This window comes from Plecotus auritus (genome assembly GCF_963455305.1).
Source record: "Plecotus auritus genome assembly, chromosome: X".
Taxonomy (NCBI): domain Eukaryota; kingdom Metazoa; phylum Chordata; class Mammalia; order Chiroptera; family Vespertilionidae; genus Plecotus; species Plecotus auritus.
In genome coordinates, this window is record NC_137784.1 from 112,094,693 (window position 1) to 112,117,875 (window position 23,183).

Genomic DNA, 23,183 nt, shown 5'->3' on the forward strand with positions numbered 1-23,183 from the left:
TTCATCTCACCATAATAACAGCCTGTACCTGTAATGTTATTTCCAGGGTTATACTTTATTTAAGTATGTAAAAAATGACTTTAAAATGTTTAAAGTATTAGGCAAATGTTAGGCAGTCCCACTGTAGTTCGGATATTACTTTACCTCATGCCTCTGCCCAGCAGACACACTCCCCCATCACCAAAATGGGATCACCTCAAGTTAATGAAAATTTATGACAATGATGATTTCTAAATAAAAATAATTTTCTTAATAAAAAATATTCTAAATAATAGTAATTTCTAAATAGTTTCCTTACACTGTGTATCACAGTGGACATATCCTTATATCAATACCCATTTTGTAGCATAGGAAATATAGTCAATAATACTGTGATAACTATATATGGTACCAGTTGAGGCAATGGAAATATTGAGGGGAACACTGTAATGCATATGATTGTCTAACCACTAAGGTGTACACCCAAAACCAATGTATAATAAATTTAAAAAAATGAAAGAATATGCATTTTGTGATGAGCCCACGAGATTTTTGTTGTTTTTTAAACATGAGATTTGACATCAGGCTCAAAATTGAGACAGGATGGGAACTCTGTCAAGTTCAAGTCATCTCTGCAGCACCGCGGCTTTGCTCTGTTTTTAATGAGCTGGTGTTCTCCTTTTGAGACAGACTGAAGTGAACTTGGATTAGGCCCTTAGTCCTAAAACAATGCTTCCTACCTTTGTTGAAGCCCAAAGAGCTTTTCTGTGCAGAGGCCAGAGTGTCTTAACAAATGGCATTCTGCACATTTTCTTGGGCAGCGGCTCCAGCCACAGCGGGATTCCACTGCATTCTTGGCAGTCCAACTCTTCTCCTCTGGCAGGGGGTCAGCCTTGGGTCACTGGGGTCAAGGAACCTCCACAGGCTGCCCATGCCTCGAAGGCAGACAATGGAAGCCCCCACCACAGTGCTTCCTGCTTCAACAGCTCCGGCTCATGTGCACAACTGTCCAGGGAGAGGGGCTCCTGGCCTGCAGAGGAAGGGACAGCCTCAGGATGCACTGGATATGGCAAAAAGGAAGCAGAGAGGGGGAGTATCGATTTGATTTCATGTTTTTAAGGACGGGTTCCTGTGGGAAGGGGCTGGGAGGGTTGCACTTACAAGCAATCCATGCTGTGGGAAATGCACCAAAGGAGCATTACTGGGCCCAATCACAGCTGGACCTCCTTGTAAGTGTATGAGGCCCATCCAAAGGCCTCCAGCAGGAAGGAAATTCTAGGAGCAGAGCCTATGTTTAGGTAGAGGGATTGTGGGTGAGTTTCCTATTCTTCCTTATAATCAGTGCATTTTCTCATTTATTTTAACAATGACTATTCATGCTCCTGTAATAGCGTTTAACAACCGCACCCTTAAGGCAGCTTCCCACTGCCAAAGCCCCCAGTGTGCAAAATTTCCCACAGTCAAGAGTTGGAATAAGCTCCGATTTCCTGAAAGCCTCTTAAAATGCATGAGTGTGTGGTGTGATCTGCAGTGGGTATGAAGGGGCTTTCACACGTGAATTCATTAGCACCCATTAATTTCTGACCAAGGGTTAGATTGTGTGGTCTATAAGGCTGGAAGCTTGGACCCTGGGAAACTGGCCAGAGGATAGGGTATTTTGGTTTGTGTGGGGCTTGGAAGGTGGTGGTGAGGAGAGTGTGCAAAGTAAAAGGCAAAGCATATGAGCAAATACTAGGTGTGTATGCATGCAATGCATGAGCATGCCTGTCTTTCTGTCTCCCTGTCTCTCTAAGTAAGAGAACAGTTATACCATAAAAGAAGAGAAAAGACCTGGGAGAAGAATCCAAATATTTTTTATTCTATTTTATTATTTTTGAGATAAAATTGACATATAGCATTATATTGATTTCAGGTGCATAACATAAAAATTTGGTATCTCTAATAATAAAGGGTAATATGCTAATTAGACCAGACATCATTCTGGACTTCCTTCCGGACCAAGCCAGGGCCAGGCAAAGCCTGGGTCCCGGGTGCCTGCGGGTGGCCAGAGGGAAGCCAACCTGGGTCCCGGGTGCCAGAGGGAAGCTGGTGCCAGCAGCCAGAGGAAGGAAGGTCTACTCTTACACGAATTTCATGCATGGGGACTCTAGTTTGTATATATCATGAAATTATCACCACAATAAGTCTAGATAACATCCATCACCACACATATTTAACTCTTTTTCTTTTTAAAAATATATCTTCATTGTTAAAAGTATTAGATGCCCCCTTCCCTTTTTTCCCCATTGACTTCCTCCACCCCACACCTGCCCCTCCCAGGCCATCACCTCACTGTTGTTTGTGTCCATGGGCTATGCATATATGCATATAAGTTCCCTGGTTAATCTCTCCCCACCCACCTCACCTACCATCCCCGCCCACCGTCTGAATTTCGTGAGTCTGTTTCATGCTTCCATGTCTCTGGATCTATTTTTGTTTATTAGTTTATTTTGTTTATTAAATTCCACATATGACTGAGATCATGTAATACTTATCTTTCTCTGACTGGCTTATTTCACTTAGCATAATACTCTACAGGTCTATCCATGATGTTGCAAATGGTAAGTGTTTGTTATTTTTTGCCATTGCATAGTATTCCATTGTGTAAATGAAGAAATCCAAAGTTTTGTGGGAAAAGTTTAGGCAGGCAGACCACAAGCTGTAACTTTAAGGCCTGGCCTTATTTTCTCATTTATAAAGTGCCAAGGTGAAGCCAGCACTACCCAATAGAGTTGCCACTTGCCACACATAGCTATTAAAAACTAGAAATATGGTTAGTCTGGATGGAGATGTATGGTGAGTACAAAATAAATAGACATCAGATTTCAGAGACTTAGTATGAAAAAAGAATGTGAACTATCTCATTAATAAGTTTTAAAATACTGACTACTTGTTGAAATGATAACATTTTGGCTATATCCTGTTAAAGAAGATGTACTACTAAAATAAGTTCACCTGTTCTTTTTTCTTTTATGTGACTACTAGATTATTTCAGTTACACATGTGGTGCACATTGTGTTTCTATCAGACAGCACTGGGTTGTGCAATTTTCTTAGAGCTTCATCAATTTTCCCATTGAAATAGCACTCAAAGCTTATGCAAGTGCCACTAAAGCAAGTGGGGGGAGGCTGGTCAGAGCAGAATCCGAAGCAGCCTACCATAAACAGTGAGTTTCTTTGAAATCTCTCGTTTTCAGTTTTAAAATGCATATGTGCCTGCTTGAATATAAAAATAACAGGTCTAAAAGAAAAAGAGACTTTTTTCCCGGACTCCACACTCTGATCAATATCTTTAAGAAGACAATGTTTGCCCTGTGGTTTCAAGCCCCACCCCACCCCATCACACTGTCTTGGAGTCTTGGGGATCTGTGCAGGAAGTTTGGGAAGCACGGGCAGTGATCTCTAAAAGGAGGCTCCTGAGTTTCTAATTGTCACCTGTCCCCCTTTGTTCTGAATTTCTCACCTTTGCTCCCACCCTTTAAAGTTCCAGAGGCCCTGGGAGTAGATTTGGCCAAGTAGGAAGGAGAAGGACAGCATTTCTCTCCTTTTTGTCACCCCACAGATCTATACGCACAGGTGCCCATAAATACTTGTCGTCTTGAACAGTTTAGTAACCAAAACTGAGGGACCTTGCCCTTCTTTCTCAGCAGGGCTGGTTCCTGTGGCTGCTAGCAGAGTGAAAAGGTCTTTCAACATGGTCCTGCTTGGAAAACTTAACTAGGGAAGAAGTCACCACCAATCCTTTGGGAGAAGCAGATGGGATAGAAACCAGAAATAAGCAAATGAGGTAAGAAATAAATTTGGAACCAGTGCAATTCAGAAAGCCATGTGGTGCTCCATCATCAAACTAGAAGGTAATCTGTATCTAAGTTACACCACAATCAGTGGGGTAAGACTTGCTGAGCAGATTTCACATTTTCTCTCTTCTAACCCCATATGAGCTCTCCGATAAACTTGGCCACCTCATGCTGAAACCATTTTCCAATTTACTATTACCTACTTAGACTATCAATTCTAACTGCCCTTGATTCTCAAAGATACCAACAGAGTCCAACTCTGGGCCACTGGCCAGGCTGCAGCCTCCCCAAGCCTTGGTGCAGGGGGAATCCCATAACACATTCTCGAATAGATCCCTTGAAAGTTACAATTTTTTTTCCTGAGTGACTTGATGACTGATCTGGATAAGCCTCCACATAGGGTGCAGTTAAACCACCATCACCTTTTGGTTACATGAATTTGTTCCCTCAAAGAATCTGCTTAGATCACTGTGCCCTCCTCTACCTTCCAGTCCACAAAAAATCAGGGACTGAAAGGTAGTGCCTGGCTTGCAGGGGGAGAATCCACAGTTGGAAAAACCAGGACTGCTTGTCCTGTGTATGTCACAGGCCTTTGTGGTTCTCACTCTTCCTTAGGAGTTCCTCTGATTGGAGACCCAGGGAGCTGCTGCTGGATACAGAGTTGGACTTAACTTGAGGCTCAGATAAAGAAACCCCTGTGAGCATGCTCCCTGGGTCAGAAAGAACCTGATCAGCTGTTCAGCAGTTCTGGAAACTCTGATGAGCTGCCCTTTGATTTAATGAGCTCTAGTCAGCTCACACAGCCGGAGCAGGTGGGAGTTCAATATTCACTCAGCTGCCTCCCTGGCGGGGGTGGGGGACACAAACTGAAATGCCTCTGGGTCATTGTGGTCCCTTTTCTTTTAACAGAAAGAAAACTTGCAATTCACAAGAAAACCCAATTATTGGACAAAGGCAGTTGTCTTTCTATTGCAGTCAAGGAAGATTGTTTAATAGTATAATGCAGGAAGTGTCATAGCATTCATATAACAAATAATTCCCATGGATCTGTCTAAGGTTAATCTCGGTCAAATTTCTAGGAAATTGAGTTCTTGTCTAATCGCAGAATATGTGAACTGGAAGGGGATTTTGTTAGCAACAAGCCCAGTTCCTTCACTTGCATGTGTGAAGAAATGGAAGCTTAGAGACGGAGAAATACTTTGCTTATCTCAGCAAGTTAGCGGCACAGGCAGGGTGAGAATAGGCTCTCGCAGCTCAGCAAATATTTTAGAGCACTTGGGGTATGTGCCTCACGCTGTTCATAGGCACTGGGGAGACAGCAGCCAATATGGTAGACGTGGTCTCTTCTCTCTTGTACCTTCTCATCTACTTATTACAGTTTTGAAATGGAACATCAAGACTGGCAAGACTGGCAGAATATTTGGAGCCCTATTTTCACCAGCAGGTGGGAACTAAAATTAGTCTTGCTACCCTGTGGCTTGGACCAGTCCCTGCGCATAGGCATGCCTGCCAAGGTGCAGCTTCCATTCAACTTCCCAGCATTCATTAATCAACATTATTTTTAAAATGAAATACTTTAAAACAATTTACTTCTTCAAATCAGAATCAAACTAAATTTGCTACTCATAACTAGTCAATACATTTCTTAAGCCATTTTTTCTTTTTTTTTTTTTTTAGAGAGAGAGTGGAAGGAAGGGAGGAGCTGGGGGGATGGGAGAGAGAGAGAGAGAGAGAGAGAGAGAGAGAGAGAGAGAGAGAGAGAAACAGAGAAACATCCAAGTGAGGGAGACACATTGATTTGTTGCCTCCCGCTTGCACCTGGACCGAGCCGGGGATTGAACCGTCCACCGGCTGACCCTCTACTCTAACTACTGAGCCAAACCGGTCAGGGCTTTTAAGCCATTTTAAATTTATAAGTTCTCCCTTTCTTTTTCCCTTTTTCTCCTTTTTCTCTCTTGCGTTTGTCTTGTCCAGTTGCCCACAGTCTGGATTTTAATAATTGGACATATCCCATTGTTCCTTAGATTTCCTGTCATTTGGAAGTTAGGACTAGAAGCTTGATCAAGTTCAGGTTCAATTATTTTGGCCAAATTACTTCATAGGTAGTGGTGTGTAGCTCTTCAAAAAGCACACATTGTATGGTTGTCACTCCTCTTACAATGTTAATGAGACTGATGATCGATGCCTAGACCCACTGATTTACGAGGGGATGCAAAATACTTCAGTTTTTCTGTTTTTATTAGCTAGAATGCTTTCAATAAAAGGAATCTTCCCCTCTTAATATATGTGTTCCCCTCTGGGGTATGGTTTATGTAGTAAAGGAAGATAAATGCTTGGTTCTTTCCTTTTATTCACCAATTTTCAAATGAGTTATTTATACCTAATATCTTTAAAGTGAGCAAATGAGTTTATTAATATTTTGTCTTTTTTTGTTCTTTAAGCAACATTATAATACTATTTATTGTCATGGATTTAAACAAATAATTCTTGATCTCCTATTCTGTGGAAGGCATTGTTCTAGGCACTTTGGGCCACAGTCAGGAGCAAAAAGTACATGGGCCCCTCCCTCCTAGAGTTTACAATTCAGGGCTTGTTCCACACACTTCCTACTATGCTGCTTCAACAGGAGATATTGCACCAGATGCTAACATATGACAGTCCATATGCAGAACTGTGTAAATAAGCTGAGAATTCCATTGTCATACAGATATCCTCAGGCCCTTTTCACCACACTCCCCAGACCCTAAAAGCTCACCTTTTGTAATATCCTATCTTCCTGCTAATCTGCCCTGAATGTGCACGTTAAGCAGATTTTGTGGAGGAAATTATTCAACAACATGAATCTGTACAGTGTAACTCCCTCCACCCACCTTTCTGTATCTCCCAGGAATAGACTCTGTCACCAATCTTTTTCCTACTCGAGCAGTTAGAGGGTAGGGTTTTTTTCAGAATGCTGTGGTCTGGGTATTAGTGACCAGTCCCCATCCCACAGCCTGCATCCTTTCCAGTGTGGAGGGGGCCCTGCTGTGCATCTGTGGGGAAGCAGTTCTGTTGAGGGGCAAAATCCCAAACTCTAGGGACAAGACCCTTAGGCACCCAAAAGCCATTGGCTAACTTGCTGCCCATCAGACATTTAGGAGAGTAAGCTGTTCCTCTCTCTAGTATGCCTGACTTGGGTCCCAACCTTAGCTGAAATGAAGTAGGTTGAGGATGTTGCTGACTTCAGTGAACAGGTGATCATTTAATTATATATTTTGGGTCCTATGCATGCTTAGAACTTCACTGCAAGGTCAAAGCAACAACCCACGCAAAAGTTGGCTAAACATGCAAGAGATGGAAAATGTTGATGGTAGCAACTAAATATAGACACACATGTGAGTGGATTCCGGAAACTGCATAGCAGTGAACCTGACACTGAGCCCCAGCAATATTCTGGACTACATTATCAAACAGGTGGCTTTTGCATATTTAGAAAAGAATGTGAAGCCCACACTATTGGGCTTAAAAAGGTTAAAGAAGAAACTTCTGAGTACCTCCAGTCAAAGAGATATTTTTGATGGTGGGAAACAAGAAGGGTCATAATGTTCCTATTTCTATAATAATACCTTGAGGATATTTTAAATACAGGATGTCATGAAGATAATGGAAATTACTGAGAATGACTGAACCTACAACAGATTTTGCAACAGTATATTTTAAAAAATACAAACGACAGCCTAGAATAACTTAAAGTGTGTTTCTGATACTGGTCTCTAATTCCCTCCTCACTTACAAAACAGTGAAGCCCTTTCTCCAGATTTTTTGGTCCAATAAGTATCCTTATTTACCTGCCTGTTATAAGTTGTGCTGATCTTTTGTGTATTCTAAACAGCATTGTCTTTGATGATAGTATCATCAGTAAAATGATGATAAGTAGGCTGGTTGATAATGCTTAAGGAGGTTTGAGTCTGGTAAACTAACTCTACCTAGGGCATTGATTAATGGAGGCTCCAGAAGTTCAGAACTCCAGCCCTGTACTGATGAACATTCTTTGTTAAAGGAAGATGCAAGTAAAGAGAGTCCCTGGATCTAATTTATTCATGACCCCAAGCAGAAAGGGCAGGCTTGCCCAATTCTATACACTTTAATACACACAAACTCCTACCCCAAAACCTAAGACATCAGGGTATCAAGAGCTGGAAGAATTGACCTGCTCACATTCCTGCTTGAAGGGGAGTCCCTCCTGGTTGAAGATCCTTCTCTCTTATCTGCTTGACCTCTCCTCCAAAGAAAGAGCACACACTTCTATAGCTCCTCTGTTCTCCCTCCAGGTAAGCCCTGAGAGAAAACAATAGTGGCTAGGTATCCATTTCACTGAAAGCTCCTGGGAAAATGAAATTCTTCGTAGAGATCATTTCATGTTAAAGCTTTACATACCATGCTTTAGGTTGAAGGAAATCAGTGTAACAAAATACAATTTGAGCATATATCTTACCATTCTTACTATAATTATTTGTTCAATAACAAGGTGCTTCTCTCAGGAAATTCTTTAGCTCAATCCTGTCATTGACAAATCCATTACAGAAAAGGTAGGTAAAAGAGAACAAAGGAACTTTGAATGCAAAATGCCGGCTTCTATAAAAAGGCCTCCCCTTCAGGGGCCTTCCAGCCCAAATGCTCTAGGTTTATACCAGTGGTTCTCAACCTTTCTAATGCGGCGACCCTTTAATACAGTTCCTCATGTTGTGGTGACCCCCAACCATAAAATTACTTTCGTTGCTACTTCATAACTGTAATTTTGCTACTGTTAATGAATCGTAATGTAAATATCTGTGTTTTCCGATGGTCTTAGGCGACTCTGCTAGCAGTTCGACCCACAGGTTGAGAACCGCTGCTGTAGAGCCTAAGACCATCGAAAAACACAGATATTTACATTACGATTCATTAACAGTAGCAAAATTACAGTTATGAAGTAGCAACGAAAATAATTTTATGGTTGGGGGTCACCACAACATGAGGAACTGTATTAAAGGGTCGCCGCATTAGAAAGGTTGAGAACCACTGGTTTATACAATGTAGATATCACATTCCTCCTTTGTTTTAGAAGCAACTTCAGTGCCATTGATAAACATCCTTGAAGCTTTGGCCTGCTTAGCACTCTTCTAAGAATATTCAGGCAACTCATTCACTTTACTTTTGCAAACTAGTCCATGAACAATGCCCACCCAAACCAAGGAATGTTGTCCAGTGCTTGGTTGCAACCTCTTGCTAAAACAAATAGCAAACTTTATGTATGTATTAAATGGGACTCACCCACTTTTAGCAACTTAGGTCATTTGGACTAGGAAAGTCCTTGGGTTGAATACACAGGAACACACACATTGTCCTCCCCTCCTCTTCCCCTCTGGAACTCCTTCCTTATTGAACAGGTGGTTATATTTTTGTTCCTGTATCTTATCAGTACCTTATTTGCCATGAAACAAAGGCAGCATTTGTTCAAATATTTTTTGTATATACTGATCAGTTACAAGGAAAGTTGTGCCTTAAAATACTATGCCCAGAAAACATTTTCTAAGTACAAGAAGATGAGGCCTCAATTTAAATTCTATCTTACAATTGGGAAAGAAAAACCCAGTGTATCCTGTACTAAAAGAAGAAAACGTAATAAACTTGGTAAATGAAAATCTTCATTTCTCTTTTCAACTAAGGAAAAAAAACTTGAAACACTATACCTGATGTTCTTCTACCTTTTTTAAAAAAATTCTTTATTTCTCAAAATTTTCACCTACAAATATGACTAATTTATCCTGGATTTAAAAATGAATAGCTAATTATATGGGAATTTTAACAAAACATATAGAAACCAGAAATGTTTTCAAATGGTCTTTATTTAGTTCATTACTTGGGTTACTTTTATGAGTTCATGCTAGAGAATGCGAATCCACAATACATATTTTTACACCAAAAGGTAGATGAAGCTCCTCCCACCCACTTTTCCTCCCTCTGGTCATGTATAGTGTAGACTATCTTTTGTACTCCCTTAATAAGGAGGTGTCCTCCAGAAACCAGTTTGAGTGGGCTTCACAGGAGAGTCCATTGAAAGATTCATGACAGTGGTCAAAATACACCCTTCATCAGTCACTGATGAGTAGGACTTTTCAGTTGTTTAATGGATATCAGAGAACATGGCCAAAAAATTGTCCCCTAGGGGAAACTGTGGATAGCACCTTCATAGGGTTCAAGTGAAAAAGTCAAGTAAAGTCCTCAAGAAACAAGAGCATGAGTCCCCAGCCAGAACAAAATAGAATTTGAAGCAATTACCCAACTAACTCAGCAACAAAATTAAAAAGACCCATTTAGTTTCATGAGTGTTTAAGACCTCAAAATGGTCATAAACTAAATAGCCTCCAACGTCAGATCCCCTTTGGCTCAATAACTATGCTGTACAACTTCAGACTCACAGATTGCTGAGAGGCAGAAAGGCTGCTGGGCATTTTGATGGAAACCAGAAAGCAACACTATGTTCCCCCTATTTTCACATGAATCAAGTGCTAGGTTTGAACTACGCAGATCTGGAATTGAATTCAGAGAATTGCCTAGCTCGCTGCTGGATGCCCAGCAAATACCCACCTGTAAATTCATCAGGATTTGTACATGTCAATCATTCTGTCCTCATTGCATCCAAGTAAGTATTGAGATTGATAACTACATAAAATCTTACAGGTAATTTTGTTAGTAATTCCATTCACCCCAAAAGATAGCCAAATGTGGCCCAACACATTGGAAAATTTCCTGGTAAATTTATTTTCTTCATAGTATTCAAAGCCTTTTAAAATAACAATAATAAAAAGTGATGATAACAATAGGCACTACTCTTTTAATTTTTAAAAAAACTATAGTTGGCATACATTATTATATTAGTTTCAGGAGTACAACATAGTGATTTGACATTTATATGCCTTACAGTGTGATCATCATGGTAAGTCTAGTAACCATCTGCCACTGTGCAAATTTATTATGATATTATTGACATATTTCCTGTGCTGTACCCTACATACATGGCTTGTGTATTTTATATCTGGAAGTTTGTACCTCAATAAGGCTACTCAAGCTCTTGGCTACCCTTTCCCAACTGTGTAGAAGTAATATAATCCAGTGAGTTGTCTTCAAATCACTAAAATTTAAGGCAGGTAGAAACTTTAGAAATCATATTCAAACACCCAAGCATTACCAAAACCTGTCATTTTGATCCAAATGAGATTTTCAGAGTGGGTTGGTGGTGGTGGAAGTCCCACTATGCCCTCCTTTCAACATGTCTGAGCCCTACCGCCACATTCATGGAACCAGCACATCAAATGTACCACCCTACAAAAACTTCAATTAAGCCCTGTGTTGACCTGTTGCAATCCATGGTGAGTGTTATTTCTTTTAAAAAAAATGATAAGATATTATAAGTTAGGTCACTTAGGCTAACAGGGTATTATGGCTTACTTGGGCATACACATGAAATAAACTGTTTATAAGTAGCAACACTTAGACAGATCACTTTCTGACTTATTCTGGATGCACTGGAAACAAACACACCACAGGAAAAAGATGAGAGTAGGGTCTGTAGAGAGAAAAGAAAGGAAATACATTATTTAAATAATAACCAGCCCTGTCCTTGCCTGTGTGGCTCAGTTGGTTGAGCATTGTCCGGTGCACCAAGGGGTCACTGGTTTGATTCCTGGTCAGGGCACATGCCCAGGTTTGGGGCTCAATCTCTGGTGGGCATGTGGGAGGCAGGGATGCAGTCTATCAATGTTTTTCTCTCACATAGATGTTTCTCTCTCTCTCTCTCTCTCTCTCTCTCTCTCTCTCTCTCTCTCTCTTTCTCTCTCTCTCTCTGTCTGTCTCTGTCTGTCTCTCTTCCCCTCTCTCTAAAAATAAAAAATATTTTTAAAAAGTTAAAAAAATTGTAATACATTAAAAAAATTACCCACACTCTTATCTGATTGATGTATCTCCATGGAAGCAGAGTTTATGGAATGATTGAATAAATTCATCAAGGAATGCACAAATGAATCAATTCTATTTGGAAAACACCCCTATTACACTATAGCAGGCTTCTAGAGAACTGTCTGAAAAAATCTACTTGGTACCATTTGGTTGGCAGTTGTGTTTGTTACCTTCTGTTGTTATCATTTTCAGTACAGCTTAAGTCTTTCATTAGCATGTAAGGCCAGCTTTATCTCTCCCATATGCCTATACGATGCCTGGCATATAGTTGGGGCTCAAAGTAATTTTTGCAGCTGTTTAGTAATTTGCCCCTGAAATCACACAAGTTGACCGACAAGACAGAACTTGAGCTTCCTGCTGCTCATAAAGGCAGCCCCCATTTCTTTTCCTGCTCTTCACCATTAGGGGAGAACTGCAATTCGACAGACAACACCATATTCAAGGAGTCCCTTCAGAACAGAGGCTCAAACAGGCCTTGTCCTTAGTGGAGATCCAAACCCACAGCAGGAGCCAGAAATGCATTGTGGGCCTCAGATGATCCATTTTAGAGAGTAGGCAAAAGCCCAAACACCACCTGTTTTCAATATGAATGTCTCCATTACCAAACACACATTTTTACTTAGGCCTCAAATTAGGTCAAATGCTAAACCAGCCTCCAATTCCCCATCAGCCCAGCCCTCCTCAGAGCAGGGTTCCGCCTGTATAATCAGCTTGCCTGGGCCGTGGTGGTCTGGCTGGCATCCACTCATAATGCCCTCAAATCTTAGTGCTCACTCAGCTTATCCACATAGCCACCAGACAAGTCTCGCCATGTCACCAGACAGGCTCCTGATTGTTATTAAAGCAGTGAATGGGACGAGCCATGCCTTCCCTCAGGGGAACAGCCAAAAGTGTAGGCTAAATGGAAACCATCTTCCTCTTGGCCAGTCATGACAAGGTTCTGGAGACCATCTTGGTGGCATGTTCTCTTGAGGATGTGAAACAGTCCAGCGGCTGGTGTTTTTCAGAGCTAATGAGTGATTTGGGAAACTTGGAAGCAGCCTCCCACACCCTGCCCTTCCGCTCTACCCTTGCCTCAAAGACCTAAATGACAATGTCATTGCTTCGGCTGAAAACTTTGTTCCCTGTTTTTAAAAAATGCAGATGATCCAGGAGGGAAAGCATACCGTAAGCCTCTGGGGCTCAGGAAGTAGGTCATAGTAAGAGGCTGATGTCTGGGAGGCTGAGGAGGCCTGGGACAAACCTGGCTTTCCTCACACTCCCCTCCCCCCCCAGTTTTAGAATCTGTCAAAGGGGGATCACACAGATTGCAGCTCTGATTGGTCTGACATGCCAGTAGTGACTGCTGGAGAAGCATGTCATGGGTGACAGTATGATAGAGCCCAACCTTTAAAGGAAGCTGGATAAGAGTTAATGAGGCTTACCACCAGGCTGATAGGACTTCACAATGCAGCCTGGCATCAGCCACTATGTTCATACAGTCACAAAGCTGATGACTTTAACAAAAGAGCAGAACTTGCCTTTCCAAAGAGTGCTGGCTCCTTCCAATTCACAGGTTCCTCAGGAGGCCATGGGCTAGCTCCAGCAATATCGTCACACTCATGTGACTTGAAGCAATGTTCATATGACCTACCTTAGGAACCCATTTCTGAGCCATGTGAAAATAATCCTCTCCTTTCATATCACATCTCATCTCTGAGCAAAATTACCTTGAGGCTGATGGAACCCCATAAGAACTTGGCTTCTTGGCAATTACATTACATGCAAAAAGATCTGGTTGGTGACAGAACCCTTTGGCCAGTGCCTCATACATGGTCTTTACTAACTTCTGTCTATTTAAAAAAAATGTATTAATCAGAGGCAGAAGTAGGTAGAGGTGACTCCAAGTGTGTTTCAGGCTGGGAAGGCATTCCCTACTGATTTGCAGGAGCAGTGGCTAACCTCTTGAAGGAACAACCTAAACAGACACTATTGGAAAATGAGGAAAAGTCTGTTAAAGGAGAAGGCCAAGTGTGACTATTGGGAAGTAGGAGCAATTTTCTGAAGGGTGATTCCACAGGCTATGTCAAGCTCTTGGCCATCACTAGAAAATTATGAATCTGTAATAACCATCTACACTAATAAAAGATAAAGATGCAAATTGACCATACCTCCACGATGCCCACCAGCCAATCAGGAGTGTGTATGCAAATTAACCCAACAAAGATGGAAGGTTAATTTGCATATGCAGGCATGCAGCAAAGACTGAAGGCTCTGCCTGAGTGAAGACTGAAGACTGAAGACTGAAGATGACTGAAGACTGAAGAGGCTTGGCTTCTTCGCTGCAGCCAGAGCGAAGGCCTGGGTCCCAGGTGCCAGAGGAAAACTGGTGCTGGCAGCCAGGGGAAGGAAGGCCTATTGCATGAATCTTCATGCAACGGGCCTCTAGTAATCCTATAAAACTAAAACCAAATCCAAGATCCATGGGGGAACCAGGCCTAAAGAAGGGAGATGGAGGGGGTTATGGATGCTATAAGGATAGTGGCTTCAGAGTTGGTGGTGGAGAAAGGGAAGATGAATCAGTAAAGTGGTGAAAGGAGTGGGTGACATTATAGATGAAATGAACCTTGAATTAAAATGTAATATCAAAAACTGTGGTACATCTACACAATGGAATACTACGCTGCGGTAAAAAACGAGTTCTTACCATTTGCAACAGCATGGATGGAACTGGAGAGCATTATGCTAAGCGAAATAAGCCAGTCAGAGAAAGATAAATACCACATGATCTCACTCATTTGTGGAATATAATGAACAACATAAATTGATGAACAGGGACAGATCCAGAGACAGAGAAACATCGATCAGACCATTAAACCTCAGAGGGAAGGTAGGGGAGGGTGGGGGTAAGGGGAAGAGATCAACCAAAGGCCTTGTATACATGCATATAAGCCTAACCAATGGACACAGACAACAGGGGGGTGAGGGCATGAGGGGGGGTAGGGGAGTAATGGGGGAATAAGGACACATATGTAACACTGTAATCAATAAAAAAAATAAAAATAAATGATATATGGGGAAAAAATAAAATCAAATCAATAAAAACGTATTTTTTTAAAAAAAGTAATATCATGTCTCTGATGACACAAAATATGATTTGCCAGTGTAGGCATACTTATAGGCACTCTTTCCAGCTGATAATAGAAAAAAATCTTTTCATAGCATCATACTGAGATTTTAAAATCATTGACTAGTTTCTAGGATTCTGGTGAACCTGGGCAACTGCTTTTAGTCTTGTCAGGCAGTGGTGATCCATATAGTCAGAGAAGAATAGAGTCACTGGGACACAAATAGTCCCTTGATCTCTGATCCCAACACACACCTACTGCAGCACAGCAGGCAATGCTACCAAGCCCCAGAAATGTCTTTGCCAAGGTGGGAGCCTTGGTATTCCCCATTCATCTGGATTCATGTGAACACAACAAATACACCATCCTAATTTCACTGTGTGATGTGGCACCAAGGGAAATGATATCCTCCTCCCACAGGGACAACCACAAATTCAGTTAGGCTTCTCCAGTCCAACGGAAGAAGGAGCAATGTGGGGCCCACATATAATGACTACTTTCAGAGTTAATATCACAAGGCATTTCCTTAAAACATCCCCCCCCCCAAATGTTAGTTATTAGGTTATGCTATGGTCTAATATCTTGCTAAAATTTAAATTTTCAACCCAAAAATGGGTTTGAATTATGAAAAATATCTAAAGATCTTAACACAGACAAGCCAAAATTTCCCAGAGTTATTTGGTTGTTTATTTTTTTTAAGTATCTCTTGGCAACACATATAAATCTACACGGGAATTTTAGTTAGCAACATCTGAAAACTTCCATTTCCAGTGGAAACACTGACATCAACTTCAAAGGCTCTGCCACCTACTCAGTGAGCAAACAGTTCATGTGTGTACACTTTGGAGTTGGCAGAGAATCCCTTCTAATATTTAGAGCTAGAAATCATAAAGCCTAGAGATAGAAAACCATCATAAGTAGTGAGATTCCTATCACTGGAGGTGTTTAAAGCAGTGGTTGGGCAACCATTTGGCAGGCCTATTGTTGAGGATAATAATCATCAAGGATTCAAGACTGACCTGGATGACTTTTAAAGGGGACTGTGTGAATTGAATTGAGCTGATATAAGTTTAGAAAGTGATGAATTGATTTTTGTGTAGCTCTACATTCTGTAATCCCTGAAGCACAGTGAAATTTCCTACTCTTGCCAAAGTTGCTGATGGCTAATGCACTAATATGATGCTCTACTTCTCCCTCCCAGATGTAGTGAGAATGCCCTATACTCTTACTAGTGTTACACTCTGGTTTTACATAGGGGTAGCCAACCTAGTTGTTTGTATACCCAATAACCATTCCTCCCTTCCTGTCAATCATCTCCTAATTTGTTCAGTGTCCATCCTCCTCTTTGTAGGCATGTCTTTCAGCTAGGAATGGCCTCAAACCGGGGCATGAATCTTGGTTAGTTTTTATACTCAACATCTTAGGGCATGTGAGCTGCTTCTAAGCAGTGAGAGATGAGGAGATGTTTGCTGAAGAGACTGCCCTCTAGGAAAGATTTCTTAGCTCTTCAAAAAGAGACTTGAGAAAAAAAAAATTCTTATTGCTATCAACAGAAAGTAGTGTGTGAAGATGTATTATTACTACAACTGTTACAGCCATCTTTTCTTTCAGCTTTATTTGGGCTTTATAGCCATCTTTCAACCATGAGGGATCCAACATGCTGAATTTGGCAAAGTTGAAAAATGAAAATAATCTGGATCCTTGATAATAAAATTGAGGAATAACCATCTTTGGAGCTTCCCTTATACCAGTGGTCGGCAAACTCATTAGTCAACAGAACCAAATATCAACAGTACAACGATTGAAATTTCTTTTGAGAGCCAAATTTTTAAAACATAACTTCTTCTAATGCCATTTCTTCAAAATAGACTCACCCAGGCCATGGTATTTTGTGGAAGAGCCACACTCAAGGGGCCAAAGAGCCGCATGTGGCTTGCAAGCCGCAGTTTGCTGACCACGGCCTTGTACCACTGCTTCTTGATATGGTATATGATATGATATGATCTATATATATAAAAGGCTAAGTGACCGACTGTACGTCCGGCTGGCCATCCGACTGACCAACCAGCCAGTACATATGATGTGCACTGGCAATTTAAAAATAAACATTGACTCACACATGTGACATGTGTGGTATATATATATATATATATATATATATATATATATATATAGCTCTTGCTGGTGCCAATCACATGCGTGTTTTAATTTTATAATACTATATTATATATACTATTTTGATGTAGTTCTTTGCAGTAACGTAAATACCGCACGAATCTTCTAATTAATTTCCTTTCAATGTGCACAAATCCATGCACCAGGCCATGAGTATGATATATAATATAATAAATATAATTAATATAATTAATATAACATAATATAATAATAAACTCCTTTGGTTTAAATAGTTTTGAGTTGAATTTCTTCTTACTTGTAGCCAAGAACATCTTAAATAATACCACAATCTTTGATGGGATCTTGTCCTCTCAATATGTTATAGAGATGTGAAACCAACCTTTTCATCTATGTCATCTGGGCTAGAAGATTATGGAAAAGAGGGGAGTGTTCAGACTGCCTTTTATGCCCAACACTGGTCTATGAGCATCCCCTTACCTGTATTCTTCCTCAAGCTTTCCTTTTTAAAAAAAATACATTTTTATTGATTTTAGAGAGGAAGGGGGAGAGAGAGAGATAGAAACATCAATGATGAGAGAGAATCATTGATCGGCTGCCTCCGGCAGACCCCCTACTAGAGATCGAGCTGGCAACCAGGGCATGTGCCCTTAATGGGAATCGAACCTGGAACCCTTCAGTCCGCAGGCCAATGCTTTATCCACTGAGCCAAACCAGCTAGGGCCTCAAGCTTTCCTTTTGGTGTGATCATGTTCAGGTAATTCTTCGATCCCTTATAAAATGAGACCTCTAGTGGGTCCACCTCACTGACTCTAAATAATTGCCTGGCCTTTTCTGGAGTCTGGGGTATAATGGACAGAACTGTGGCTCCATTTTGGAATAGTAAAGCCTAACCTGTCAGTGTGACAAGATGATTGCAGTCTAAGGCAATTTGTCTGATTCCTTTCTCCCCAGTATTTCTTTGGAGGTACCTCTGACTGACGGCCCAACAGGGCTGTGTGCCCTGCATCAAAGGTCAGACTCAAAATCCTTTTGCTTAGGCCAATGATTCTCAAAGTGTGGTCTCCAGACCAGCAGCACCATGGAATTTGGTAGAAATTCAAATTTTCAGGCCCACCCCAGGTCAACTGAATCAGAAATTCTGGGGGTGGGGCCTGGCCATCTGTGACTTACCAATGCCTCCAGGAAATTCTGAAACATGTCAAATTGGAGAAACACTGCCCTAGACCTTGGCTACTGCCATGACTGGTAACTGGGAGTGGGGAAGCTTTCCAGAGCTCCAACTTCATTATTTTATACTGTGAGGATCCCATCTCACTCTGTAATTATAATTCCATTGCTGTGACTATGTGATTGTCTATCTCCCTCATTAGTGGTGAGATCCACCAGAGTGGGCACCAAGTGTATCTTGCTTTGTTATTGCATCATCATGCCTAGCATAGTGCCTGGCACATAGTATGTACTCCTTCAACGTTTGTGGAACGAGTGAAGAGGGGCTGTTATTGGCCACATAAATTGCTGGATGGCATATTTTGCTCCCTTCAAAATTCAGCAAATTCCTAGGATGTACAGTTTTCTCTAAGCTGAGTACAACTGATATTCATTGTCACGTTTTCCCAAATTGAAGTCAGCAATGAGAACAACTTAATATTACTCCAGAATGTGCCTTTCATTCAGCAAGCTATCATGCCAAAAAGCCATGGGTATTGGCTACTGCTCATTACAGGTTTTGTCTTGAAGCACACTTGCCTTTATTCATTTTCACTAGAGCCTTGCTTGACTCTGCAGAATACTAAAGACCCCAGGGCCAGTCTAAAAGGAAACACTCAAAGTGCCTAAAAGATCCTTAGCCTTTTTTTGGCACCAGCCCACCCCAACTCAATCCTTGCACTTCCAAGACCACTTTAGATTCTTCAGGGGAAATACAGATGAAAATCTGACACTGGAAAACACTTCTGCATAGTATTCTCCCTCTCCCTGTCAACTCTGAAACCAGAGATACTGCTGCAGCTTCACTATGTGACCAGGCAAGAAGAGCTTTAATTTACAAAGGAGATGGCAACTCCCCAGGAATTCAGAGACTGACTGAAAGTGGCAGGAGAGGTGGGGTAGGTGAGTTTGGGGGATGAGCAATCAAAAGGACACGGGGGCTGTCACCTGAGTGTTCTGCCTGCCTACCTCCTAAGAAATAGGTTTAGGGTGTGGAATTTTCCTCCCCTCGCTACAATGGTAGAGAAAAGGTAAAAGAGGTGTGTGTTAGAAATGGAGGACAGTGAAAAGGCAGGCAGGTAAAGAGACCATTTGGAGCTCTGCCAGTTTTGAACCTTTAAGTCAGAATATGTCATTATTAGAGATTTCGAATCTTTCCTTGCCAGGAAAAAAACCACCTTTACACTCCCATCTACTCATTTTCTATAAAACCTCAGCCATAAGGCTTTGATCTAAGAGCAGCCTTCTTGCTATCACTTGGCAAAGGCAGGTGTAGAGGCAAGCTCTGCTCTAAATGTGTAACCCACAGAGTGTGTGTAAAGAGTGCAGATGGGGGCAGGGTCCATCTCAGACTCCCTGAAGTGGGAGCTTCTTCCTGCCAAGGCTCCAACCTGTGCCCACTACCAGAGGTGGGGCTCAATAGCCAGAACTCAGAAATGCAATCATCCCTCATCCAGGGGCCTAAGTGCCTATGGTGCCTGGTGAGAAAAGGTCTGTGATGAAGCAGCTCATGGCATCCTAGTCCCCTAGAAGGGCACTATTTACTTTGGAACACCATTGTGCATTCCAGCTTTCAAAATCCGGTGTGTGTGAATCTTCCCAGTATTTCCTCATAACCACTTCTTGCAGTAGGCAGAGCAGGGAATTTCTTAAGAAAGGCCCAGAATGAAGTCAAGCAGCTGCTTTGTAATTTTCAAACTGTGATATAGGCAACATGACATAAGTCACCTGGGCCAGCAGGAGGCAAGCAGATAGAGGTTCTGCCCTTCCAACATCCTCATCATAGTAGCTCCTTCTTAACTTGATATATATTTGTACCACTCATCTCACTAACTGGCTTCCTAATGCTTGAAGAGGTTTTTCAACAACCCTGTAATCCCAGGTCCCTGAAAAGTGGTGTCTGGGGAACCAGACTTTGGGGGTCCTTCTCTGAGTTTCTCTCCAGAGTCAGGAAGCCAGAGCAGACTAGAGTGGCCTAAGATGCCTGGAAGCTCCGGAACGCCTTTGTGGAGGTGAGGTGGAAGCAATGTTTGAAGAAAGTTGAAGATATGTGTGTGTAGCGGGTCAGAATGCAAGGGTATGTTTAAGTGAGAGGCTGGGAAGACCACTTTTAATGTGTCTGACTGCATTATGAGCATGGATATCCAAAAAGTACCCTTTGTGTGGAATTGGGTTGTATTCACCAGAAAGCTCCAAATCAAGATTGGTTGGAGGAGGCTAGAATGTACAGAATGTAAAAGGAGCTGAATCCCTGCAGTTTGCCCAGTATAATGCACCTTATTAACCCAAGGGCAACACCATACAATCCATGCTGCATACTCTTACTTAGTTCATCTTCTTTATACACCCTGAGCATATTATCAATTCCTATTCAATTTGCATTAGATAGTGCCAACTCGAATTTTAAATTGCTTTGCCTGGCTTTTGAGGGCTTCATACACTGATCTTACCATTCCTTAGTCCTGTAGTAGCAAACCCATCTGCTCTGCTTTTTTGACACATTTCCTTTCAGCTGCTTCACTATTCACACTTATCCCATCCCCAGACATTTTATCCCTTCTCTTACATTGGAGGCAACCTGCAGCACCCAGAGAGTACAAAGAACCAATGATGAGTCCTGCCCACAGGGACTCACAAGATAATTCTCTCTCTTCCCCTCCTAGCAAACCCAGGTAGGGCCATGCCTCTTCCAGGAAGTCACCCTGACTATTACAGCATGCACTGCTCTCCTTTGAGGTACAGATGACTGAAGACTTATGCATTCACTGGCATGTTTCTTGGGTGGGCTTTGTCTCCTTGGTGGAATTATGGGGTTCCTGAGGATAAGGACACTATCTTAATTACATCCTTACTCATCCTCCCATACAGAGACCAAGATCAGATGTCATAAATCATATTACTCCCTCAAATTCCAAGTGGTTTTGGAGGCCCACACATCCAGAGCCAGCATGATTGCCATTAGAGACATCAGATAACCAATGGCTGGCCTTTCTAGGTACTTCATCTTTGGAGTCTGTTCCAATAAAACAAGGGCTTTCAAATTCTTTGGTTGGCCTCAAATTACAGTTCTCCACAAGGGAACTTAGTAGACAAATTGTATGCAATGTGGGTCACACAAGGGCTCATCCAGCCCTGCCTTGTGTGTGGGCCAATGGCCAAAGGGGCAGGTTGAAGAAGAAGAATGCCTATCTCCAGCAGCCACCTCAGATGCTGTTCCATTCCCCCACACCACTCTGATCCACCTCTTGAGTCCAGGGATTTTGTTCACCATCAACCTATGGCACCTTTAGTTTAAAAATTATATGTCACTACCCTTTGAGTAAGGTAGAACACCTGCTTGCTCAAAATGGATCATTTACTAATAATAAGGCGGGTAGTTAACCTTTAGTTCTAGGAATTCACCCTTCCCAGAGATCCTGATTCCATAGTTTGAGTTACATTGCCTCTCAGCTTCAATCTGTACAGATGAGTAAGGCATCACTTTCCTTCTATTTGGAGGTAGAGCCTTCAGTCCCTGCTGGTCTTAGATATTTCTCTCTGGACCTTGTATCAAGGTTCCGCATCAAGGTCAGACACCAGCATCTGAGTACCCCTACATCAAGACCTTTCCTTTTTTTTTTTTTTTTTTTTTCAGCATATATCGCCTGATGGGCATGCTGGGACATGTGTTCAGCAAACAACAAAAGCTCCTAGGTTCCATTCCTGGTTAAAAAAAAAAAAAATGTCAAAATCTGTTGTCCCCAAAACACAGGTTTTTATATTTAGATGTTGTCTTTTCTAATGTGCACTCAGACCAGTCCAGCCAGAGAAATCTATTGTTATACACACTTCATTTACAGCAGTGCCTATTATCTGGGTTCCATGTGTCCAATTTCTGCCCCTAGTGTGTAACTTTTTTTTTTTACTTTTTACTTTATTCACATTTACCTTTATTGTTGAAAGTATTAGATGTCCCCTACTCCAACCCCCATTGAATCTCACCAACCCAGTCCTGTCCCCTCCCCAGGCCTTCTCCACACTATTGTCTGTCCATGGGCTATGCATATATGCATGCAAGTTCTTTGGTTAATCTCTCCCCCACCCCAACTTTTGAAATACATCAGTATGTTGCATGCTTCAATGTCTCTGGATGTTTTTTGTTCATCAGTTTATTTTGTTCATTAGATTCCACATATAAGTAAGATCATGTCATACTTGTCTTTCGCTGACTGGCTTATTTTGCTTAGCATAATACTCTCCAGGTCTCTCCATGCTGTCTCAAAGAGTAAAAGATCCTTTTCTATAGCTGCATAGTATACCATTGTGTAAATATACCACTGTTTTTTTAATCCACTCGCCTACTGAAGGGCACTTGAACTGTTTCCAGAGCTTAGCTACATATATAAAACCCTAATGTGCAAATAGACCAAATGGCAGAACAACTGATCACTATAACATGCGCTGACCAACAGGGGGCGTGAGTGGAACATAGGGGCATCGGCAGCAGGCGGCAAAGTGTAGAACATGGAGGGCATCAGCAGCGGCAGGATGGTGGAGCAGGTGAACAGGGGCGCCAGACCAAGGTGGGGCACTGGTCACTGTCATCGGGCGAGCCTCTGGTGTTTACTGAAAATTCTTTGCTCCTGCGTGCCGCGGTTCCACCAGGCACTTGCAACTGCTGCCAGCACTGGCCCCACTTGCACCCACTGCCGGCGCCAGCCCCAATCACTCTGTGCCGTCAGCGGGTGCGAGTGGGGCCTGCGCTGTCAGCATGTGGGAGCGGTAGCGGGGCTGCCGGCAGACAGGGGACCAGGGGCCATGGTGGGAGGAGCTGGGCGGGGGCAGAGAGGATGGGCCAAGACCCACCCCTATGCCCACGGTAGCCTCACGGCCCACAGTTCAAGGTGCAATAATTCATGCACTGGGCCCCTAGTTGTAAATAACAAGTGTTATGAACATGGGGG

At 42.1% G+C, this 23,183-nt stretch overlaps 1 protein-coding gene across 1 annotated transcript in view; it reads right to left on the reverse strand.

Annotated features, from left to right (window-relative positions):
* Positions 1-9,669: 9,669 nt before the first annotated feature.
* The window catches only part of GPC4 (glypican 4), a 140,725-nt gene continuing 127,211 nt past the window's right edge, over positions 9,670-23,183 (reverse strand). Inside the window, exon 10 of the mRNA XM_080652656.1 lies at positions 9,670-11,402. Coding sequence (XP_080508782.1) covers positions 11,311-11,402 — 92 coding nt within the window. The 3' untranslated portion in view covers positions 9,670-11,310. The remainder of the gene's footprint in view (positions 11,403-23,183) is intronic.